Consider the following 8,999-nt stretch of genomic DNA (forward strand, 5'->3'; position numbering starts at 1 on the left):
TTATCGGTACTCAAGTGGTTCACTCTGATCAACGTTATCCTGCCAAGGGGTTACCTCCCCATTAATGCGGCCAGGAGGGTTAGTTGAGTGCATTAAATACGAGAGTGACAGCTTACTTTGGGGTTAGCCACTCCCTAAAGTCACCTTTGTCAGGCCGAGGACGAGGTATCCTCGGCGTGGATCTTAGGAAAATAGGCTCTCCCCCTCTCTCAGAAATAGCTTGTGCTCCTCGGCATGGGCCTTGGGCTTGCTATATGATGGGCCGAGGCTATCAGGCCTACGGGCCCCACAGTACTGTAAATAAATATAAAAGTTAGCTGAAATAGTATAATGAGACTCATGAATAGTATTAAAAAGTGCAGTGAGACTTACAAATAATAACAAAAATAATCTAAATAATAAAATAAATTGGCAAAAATAATCAATTCTAAACGCACACTAAATTATTATTTGTAACTTATTGATGATATAATCATTTTCATAGTAAAAATACATAGAATTTTAAAGAGCTAATATATTTTAGTTATAGTTTCACAAAATATTAAAAGTAATAAGTCAAAAAGTCCAAGCTTGATCACAAAATGGTGAAGAGCGGGCTGTTTTGGAAACTTAATGGGCCTGGGCCGACCAAAACCCCAAAAAACAATGGGCCACAGGCCTCGTGTAACGGTCTTGAAAGTTGAAACTGCAGTCCAAGAGAGCTGCTAGCTGTCACTACCGGGTCTGGCGAGTTCTGTTCTGGATATCGCCGTGTATCGGAGACGACATGGCGTGCAGTGAATCGGAAGAACCGGCCATTCCCAACATGACGACGATATCTCGGCATAACTTCAGCGATGATACTGCCGAACCGGTCTTCTCCATCTCCATCATCGAGGTTCCTCCATCTCTCTTTCTAATTCTTTAATAGCAATTTCGAAAAAACAACAAATCGAGTGCTTGATATGAAAACTGAAACCCTTATTTTATTATTATTATTATTATTGTTTCTCGAGTCAGAATATGAAAGAAGAGTACGGCCTATTTGTGTGGCCCTGCAGTATCGTCCTCGCCGAGTATGTTTGGCAACAGAGATTGCGCTTTTCCGGGTCTAGCGTCGTTGAGGTAAAAAAATTTCAATAATCAATTTCATTAAATACTTACTGTGAGATCGAGTTTCGCTTTTTATTTGTTTTGTGGTTTATTATGTTAATCGGTAATTGTAAATTTTGGGTGTTTTAGCTTGGCGCCGGAACTTGCCTGCCTGGTTTGGTTGCTGCGAAAGTGGGTGCTGACGTCACTCTCACAGATGACGCCAATAGTATAGAGGTTATTGATTTTCAATGCAATTATCGGCACTATTTACATACTATAGTGTTTTTAATTTTCAATTTTCAGTTTTCACTCATCACACCCAACACCGACATTTGGGACAAAATTTTTGTGGAAAAATGACATTCAAATGATGATAGAATTGAATTCTAATGTAATTGCCAATATGCATAAAGTTCATTGATTTAGTCTAATTCAAATCATTTTAGTAACTATGGGAGACGGTAATCTGCCTAAATAGTACACATAGGTAAAAAGAGGGTCAACCGGGAACCTAAGCCCACCCTCTAAAATGGCCATCAAGGGAAAGAACACCGTGTTTACACCACGGCGCCTCTGGATGTCAATATCACCCATATTGCAATAGGCAATGTCTACGTCGTTAGGAACGTTATAGGCCTCCCTAAATCTAGCCAAAGCATGCTCGGTGGAAAGGAGGTGAGAATAACTCATTTTTCAAAGCGAGTGTTTTTCAAAGAAAATTGAGAAAAGAAATGCTACGATTACCAAAGAATCGACTGAACTGGCTAAACAGAAAAATGAGAAGAAGGAGAGGAACTTAGTGAGGGCTCTAAGGAGGAAGTGTGTTCTGGGCCAGGGGAAGAACCACGAAGGAGGGATGCTCGGCAGAGTGAAATATTGTAAAATGAGGAATGTAAAAGTGAGAACCAGAGACTGGAGGGACTATTTATAAGCATGGAGAGTGAAATGAGAAGCATTAAATAATCCACTGGCGGGAAAACACGCGGACCGTCGCCTCAACTGCCACACGCGTAACGCCTCAGTTCACGAACCGTCAGACAGTAATGACGGACAGGTCGTCAGTCAACTCCAATCGCGTCTTTTGAGACGCATTAATGCCCCCATCAACAACTGAGCACCGACCCTTCGACTTCCCAGACGGGTTTCTACCCCCTGCGACCCTTGATTCACCCCCGAGAATGGGGAGCGAATCAAGGGGGGGCTATTGTACGACCCCCGCGTCGTACCCTATATTGGGCCTTGGACCCTGGCCTGGGTATATGGCCCATAAGGCCAATCCCCTTATACCCGGCAGCCCACCCCGGGCCACGCATACTGCAAGCCCAAGCCTTGCCTCTTCATCGTTTCTCGGCAACACCTTCCCAGGCAGTGACAGATATTTGACTCTCGGGAAGCCCCGCGCTATACCTACCCGGCCGTACCTCGGAGAGCCACCGCTGCCGAGAACTATCGTAGAGGTGGGAACCAAGTTCCAACGCCACCCTCACAGTTTCCCACTTCTACCTGACCACCCACTTACGATCGATAATAGTGGACCGCCGGTTGCACTCGTTGACAAGTAATTATGACCTCTCCACTAAACTATGGACTATAAATACAGGAAGTTTTGAGAAGAGAGGGGTTAGAGAATGGATGGTAAGAAGAGTGTATGTAGAGAGTGAGCAGAGAGAGAAGGTGACCCAGACCCACGAGGAAAGAACAGAGAGGACGTTAAGTCTTAGCGAGAAGAACGACCCAGAGTAGGAAATCCAAGCCCACCATACAAATAAGTTGTGAGCCCAAGTGAGGCCCAGCCCAACGGGCTTTGGTATTGGGCACGCACAACAATGAATAAGCTTATGAACATGAAGGCTCAATTTTACTATATACAAGGTCTGTTTGGATACTGCTTATTTTACTGAAAACTAAAAATTGAAAACTAAAAACACTATAGTAAAATAATTTTTAAATGTGTGATTAGTGCTGTGAGATCCATTTTAAATGAAAGTTTTGTTGAAAAAAGAGGTTTATGGGTTCCGTGAACAGTGCACGGGACCCACTGAACAATGCATAATCACGTGAAAATTGACTTCTCAAAAAAGAAAAAAAAAATGCCAAATGCTAGGGACCAGAAACGCAATCTAAACAGGTACATAATATGATATTTTTATATGTATATTTGTCTAAAAATATAATTATAAGGATTTGAAATTAAATCGTAAAAGTTTGTTCATGATATTAAGTGTTTGTTTGAGAACAACTTATTTAACTGAAACTAAATTTTTTTTACTGAAAGTACAGTAAATAAATATAAAAGTTAGCTGGAATAGTATAGTGAGACTCATGAATAGTACCAAAAAGTGCAGTGGGACTCGTAAATAGTAGTAAAAATAAGCTGAATAATAAATAAGCTAGCAAAAATAATCAATTCCAAATGCACACTAAATTATTATTTGTAACTTATTGATGATATAATCATTTTTGTAGTAAAAATACATAGAATTTTAAAGAGCTAATGTGCTGGTTTAGATAGCACTTCATTTCACTTAATGTGGCGTTGTGTTTTGTTCCTGCGTTTTCAGTTTTTTTTTTAGCCGGAGTTATTGACTTTTGAAGGACAAAAAGTACTGTGCATGAACAGTGCAACACTGTTCACGCACTGTTCATGCACTATTTACGCATTAAAAAATATTAAAAATGGGTTTCACGATACTATTTATACATTTAAAAATTATTTTGCTACAGTGTTTTCAGTAATAATCAGTTTTCAGTAACAATAAACTGTATCCAAACAGACGAATTTGGTACTAAGTAATAAGTAATAAGTAAAAAAGGCCAGGCTTGAAATAGTGAAGAGCAGGCTGTTTTGGAAACTTAATGGGCCTGGGCCGACCAAAACCCCAGAAAACAATGGGCCACAGGCCCCGTGTAACGGTCTTGAAAGTTGAAACTGCAGTCCAAGAGAGCTGCTAGCTGCCACTACCGGGTCTGGCGAGTTCTGTTCTGGATATCGCCGTGTATCGGAGACGATATGGCGGGCAGTGACTCGGAAGAACCGGCCATTCCCAACATGACGACGATATCTCGGCATAATTTCGGCGATGATACTGCCGAACCGGTCTTCTCCATCTCCATCATCGAGGTTCCTCCATCTCTCTTTCTAATTCTTCAATAGCAATTTAGAAAAAAACAACAAATCAAGTACTTGATGTGAAAATTGAAACCCTTATTATTATTATTATTATTATTATTATTTGCTTCTCGAGTCAGAATATGAAAGAAGAGTACGGCCTATTTGTGTGGCCCTGCAGTATCGTCCTCGCCGAGTATGTTTGGCAACAGAGATTGCGCTTTTCCGGGTCTAGCGTCGTTGAGGTAAAAAATTTCAATAATCAATTTCATTAAATACTCATCGAGTTACACTATGTTAATCAGTAATTGTAAATTTTGGGTGTTTTAGCTTGGCGCCGGAACTTGCTTGCCTGGTTTGGTTGCTGCGAAAGTGGGTGCTGACGTCACTCTCACAGATGACGCCAATAGTATAGAGGTTATTGATTTTCAATGCAGTCATTCATAACTGTTATTATTAACATGGATGCGTTTATTAAATTTACTTTTGTTTTGTTTTTTGGCCTGAAATTACGGAAACTAATGTAATCACTCATCACACCCCACACCGACATTTGGGTCTAAATTTTTTGTGGAAAAATGACAATCAAATGATGATAGAATTGAATTCTAATGTAATTGCCAATATGTATCAAGTTCACTGATTTAGTCTAATTCGAATCATTTTAGTAACAATGGGTGACGGTACTCCACCTAAATAGTACNNNNTACCAACAGAACTACTTGTTACAAATAATATCTTCTTGTTGTTGTTGTGTTAAGATTCGGAGAAGTCAGTTTAGGCCATAAGGGAGAGATTCCCATGATTTGGAAACAATTTGCGTTAATGTGTACGAGAAAAACTTTCTACTTAAATAATGATTGCTATGCAGACATGGATATGGGGAGCCAGTCAGTAAGGAACTTTCGAGATATGGGGTGTGCTACATGAATTTTCTTAGCGAGATGTTCTTTGATGCCCTGGCTAAGAAATATTTTTTTTTCTTAATACATTCTGTTAATAATCTCTTATAGTCCTATTGTTTTTGATCTACAGGTGATAGACAACATGAGAAGAGTGTGTGACCTGAATAAACTCAAGTGTAATGTAATACTGTCGCTGCTATTTTACGTATTTATGTCAGCTCTCATAGTTCCTGTGTGTGAAAGGGAGAAGTTTCCTCCAGTTGAAAAGACAGACATTGTTTATGTTTTACTTTATTTTATTGATCCCATGCTTAATCGCTCGTCATCTACACGCATGATATTGATGCATATCTTTAAAACATATTTGGCCTTTTGAGTCACTTTTCAGGAGATTGAGTACTACTTTGTAGGTACTCGGAATGACTTGGGGAGTTTGGGATGCATCTATTTTCAGTTTACAACCTAAGATTATTCTTGGGGCGGATGTATTGTATGACACAAGCGGTAGGATGTTTGCTTTGCGTTACGTTTTAATCTGTTTTCTCTTGAACTGTGAACTGAAATATGGTTTCCATCTGTGTTGGTAAGCCTTTGATGACCTCTTTGCCACTGTGAAATTCCTGCTCCAAAATTCTCCTGGGTCAGTCTTCATAACAACATATCATAATCGAAGGTATTTTTGTATCTGCTTTGGGTTTGATTTAATTTCATTATGGATAATGTGCACGTGTGTGTATATTTAACAATTCGTTTTCTTTTCATTTTTTTTCCTTGTTATGTGCAGTGGGCATCATCTTATAGAATTCTTGATGGTGAAATGGGGGTTGAAGTGCATAAAGCTTCTTGATGGCTTTTCATTGATGCCATCTGACAAGGCTTCTGGTCTGAGTGGCAACATTCAATTGGCAGAGATTGTTCTGAACAATTTACAGCCTTAGGTACCCAATGGCATTAGCATAGGGAATTTTCTGATATGGTCATTTGGATTAAAATTCATGCTTCCCAGTGCAATACAAAACTTCTGCCTTTGTGGCTTGATGATGTGGTTCATCTCTTGATGATTATGGTTCATCTCACCCTTGGAATCTATTTTTATGGCTTTTACTTCCACATTATGGTTGATGAGATTAACTGTGATTTCTGACACAAATGTTTGTTGGAGGAGTTGCTATCTGGCCATTTTGTTGTAGTCTAATGGAAGGGATAAATATTATTTCAAGTTCATTATTGCTTTTCACTGACTTCAGTGGAACATATGGGAATACCTGCCTGCAGAGGAAATCAATACATGAGTTGTAGCTTTGGTATTATTATTATTTTTTGTTTAAGTGTAGCTTTGGTATTAATTTGTCAATACTATGTCTTAATATACTGAGTGGAAAGCTTAAATTTCCTTGGAGTTTGATTTGAATAATTTTATTTACCTTTTAAAACAGCTGTTAGAAACATGAGTTCATCTGACAAGGAAATGTTTCTGATTTTATTTTGGACCTCTTTTATGGATAGAGCAGTTCCCCTGCATATTAAGTTATTAACCAAGTTCAGAGTGCAAAGATGTAGGTGAGATCACTCCTTTTTACCCATGAATGGAAGATTTTTCTTTACTTCGCTTGAAAAAGACAGACAACAGCAACAACAACAAACAACAACCACAAAAAATCAGTGGCAGCTATTGATGAAAATGCTTGTTGACAGATGTGCTCAATTTTGGATACGTTCATGTATGATACTAATATTCTTGAAATTTATTATTGCAAATTGCTACATAGTTGTGGTTTTGTCGAATTTGGAACATACAACTCTATTAAAAAAAGGAGAAAAAGAAAAGCCCATTTGATATATTAGTATTGTTACTAAGCTATCATAGTTTAAAATAGATTAGGCTAAAAAACTATTAATTTACCACCCTACAATTCTTCCTAATCTCCTGTCCACCAGTGAGACTGCTCATCTTGATCATGGAATTCACAAAGGCCTTGCTAAAAGCTTCCCTTGAAGTGGCAAATTTTTTAACCAAGTTCTGCGTTTTTGGATTACTGAGCAGGGCTTGGTCCGATGAGAACAGGCCCTTCTTTTGGAGGATCAACTTGTAGTACGTGTTATCAAAGGTTGTTGAAGAGGGATCCATGGTGGTACCGGCATTCTTTGACTTACCGTTTTTGGGACAAACACCCCTTAACTTTGCAGCAAAGGATGGATTTATCGAGGGGTCGGTGTCATGCTTGGCACTGAAGCTGCGGATTCTGTTTTGGAAGGATGAACAGTGGGAAAATCCTATAGTATGCCCTCCTACATTACATATGGACCATGGTAGCTAGGCACTGTTACTTTCTGTTGAGGTTAGAGTAATATGTAATGAATATGATAATTGTAGTGAGGGACGTTTATTTAAATTACCTGAAAGGGCCACTAGATCATCCAAGGACAAACCTCTTTGAGAGAAGCTTTGTTGCAGTTGAGATATGGTGAAGTTTGGAGCTGGCAATTTGACTGTTTCACTAGCCTTCGATGTTCTTCCATCTTTCCTTCCTTTTGGCACATCCCAGCTTGGACCTCCAGACTATAAGCGTCAAATTCCAATATTTCATCAGGACAAAAAGAGAAAAAAAAAATGTTTTATGAGGTATTCATAGTTAATTATTCGAAAATCCCTTGCAATTACGTACTTGTCTTCCATGTACAAGTAATTTAATAATGACGGTGTTTATTATATACATCTTGTTACATAGAATTTTATACACCCATAAAATGCACTGAAATCGTCATTTCAAATCAAGATTTTGAAGTTTATTACACACATCCATGAGGTACATAAAAATTATACATTTTATGGGTGCGTAACAAGATGTGTATGGTAGTATTTAATAATTTGCGTTATATGTCTTACTAGGACAACGGCATCCCTGGCAGCAAGAGCTACAATATCAGCGCATGAGACCACGCCAGGGCACCAAGTCTCTAGTTCTTTTTTTGCACTGTCAATGACATAAAGTGCATGCAAGGAAAGATTAGGTGGCCCATCTTTTTCTGCTTTGTTGCTCCCATGTGAGTTTAGCAACACAGAAGCATCACAGCCCTATTGAAAAAGAAAAAAACGATGAGTGAAAACATAAAATCCAAAAACAAAATAAACAAGTTATAATAAGTGGGTACGTAATTAAAAGCTTGTAATATTGATACCCTGATAAAACAGTCATGGAAATGCAACCGGAGTAGTGCTGCTGGAACTGTTTTGTCTTTCGACGTTGCAGTCTTGACAGCATAAGCAATGATTGATTCAGCATGGGGGCATGTTTTTTCGTAGTAATTATGGCTAAGTGAATTCACTGGAGAGAACACTGAAAATATAAGAACTGAGCTCAAGAATAATGCAACAATGGGAGCCATGGTAGTATCAAGTATATATTTACTCTCTTAACTCTCTTTATCTTCAATAAGCATGGACATTTATAGCAACGGAAAGAGAGATAGATACAGTAAGAAGAAGGTTGTTATTGATAAACCTAAAAATAAAAAAGTTGTGGCCCAGACAATCAACAAGACATATCATGATGGAGTAGTAACAAAAAAGCATCATGACTAGTCATCACTGCTAAGCCTAAAAGACAATTTGCTTCACGTGATCTCCTTTGTGATGGTGTTGGTTGTTTTTAATTACTAATTAGTACGTTGTATTTTACTGGTTGATGTGAGCCAAAGAAAACAATTGGCAAGGCCTTAATCAAGTGATTGCAATCCGTGGGAGGCATGTGAAAGTTTATTTATTTATTTATTTATTTTTTTGATATAAGATAGAATTCTACTCTAACATAATCTAAATATATGTGTGTGTAAATCTTTCTCCTGGAAACTTGAATTCTGGCGCTTGCCCCCCACACCCCACAAGCATTTATATTTGTGGAGTGACCAAC

At 38.5% G+C, this 8,999-nt stretch overlaps 3 protein-coding genes across 8 annotated transcripts; 2 read left to right on the forward strand and 1 right to left on the reverse strand.

Moving 5' to 3' along the window:
- The first annotated feature begins 677 nt into the window (after nucleotides 1-677).
- LOC112030593 (uncharacterized) lies at nucleotides 678-1,562 on the forward strand. The gene is made up of 3 exons (XM_024063267.2): nucleotides 678-877; nucleotides 1,000-1,104; nucleotides 1,222-1,562. The coding sequence occupies exons 1-3, from the start codon at nucleotides 767-769 to the stop codon at nucleotides 1,432-1,434; spliced, it is 429 nt and encodes a 142-aa protein (XP_023919035.2). The 5' UTR covers nucleotides 678-766; the 3' UTR covers nucleotides 1,435-1,562.
- A 2,439-nt stretch (nucleotides 1,563-4,001) lies between these two features.
- LOC111989618 (uncharacterized) lies at nucleotides 4,002-6,491 on the forward strand. 6 transcript variants are annotated; one of them, XM_024021406.2, is made up of 7 exons: nucleotides 4,006-4,195; nucleotides 4,324-4,428; nucleotides 4,514-4,600; nucleotides 5,219-5,269; nucleotides 5,499-5,592; nucleotides 5,677-5,761; nucleotides 5,873-6,491. In XM_024021406.2, the coding sequence occupies exons 1-7, from the start codon at nucleotides 4,085-4,087 to the stop codon at nucleotides 6,024-6,026; spliced, it is 687 nt and encodes a 228-aa protein (XP_023877174.1). In that variant the 5' UTR covers nucleotides 4,006-4,084; the 3' UTR covers nucleotides 6,027-6,491. The 6 variants fall into 6 exon arrangements, with proteins under 6 accessions (XP_065617453.1, XP_065617451.1, XP_065617452.1 ...); XM_024021414.2 differs by having other exon boundaries at nucleotides 4,033-4,195; nucleotides 4,365-4,428; XM_065761379.1 differs by lacking the exon at nucleotides 5,873-6,491 and having other exon boundaries at nucleotides 4,003-4,195; nucleotides 5,477-5,592; nucleotides 5,677-5,719.
- Nucleotides 6,492-6,810: 319 nt separating this feature from the next.
- LOC111989638 (peroxidase 64) lies at nucleotides 6,811-8,537 on the reverse strand. Its single transcript, XM_024021432.2, has 4 exons — nucleotides 8,269-8,537; nucleotides 7,976-8,164; nucleotides 7,486-7,648; nucleotides 6,811-7,377 (listed from the first exon to the last, which is right to left on the reverse strand). The coding sequence occupies exons 1-4, from the start codon at nucleotides 8,473-8,475 to the stop codon at nucleotides 6,983-6,985; spliced, it is 954 nt and encodes a 317-aa protein (XP_023877200.1). The 5' UTR covers nucleotides 8,476-8,537; the 3' UTR covers nucleotides 6,811-6,982.
- Between the last annotated feature and the right edge of the window lie 462 nt (nucleotides 8,538-8,999).

This window comes from Quercus suber, unplaced genomic scaffold (genome assembly GCF_002906115.3).
Source record: "Quercus suber isolate HL8 unplaced genomic scaffold, Cork oak 2.0 scaffold_409, whole genome shotgun sequence".
Classification (NCBI taxonomy): Eukaryota; Viridiplantae; Streptophyta; class Magnoliopsida; order Fagales; family Fagaceae; genus Quercus; species Quercus suber.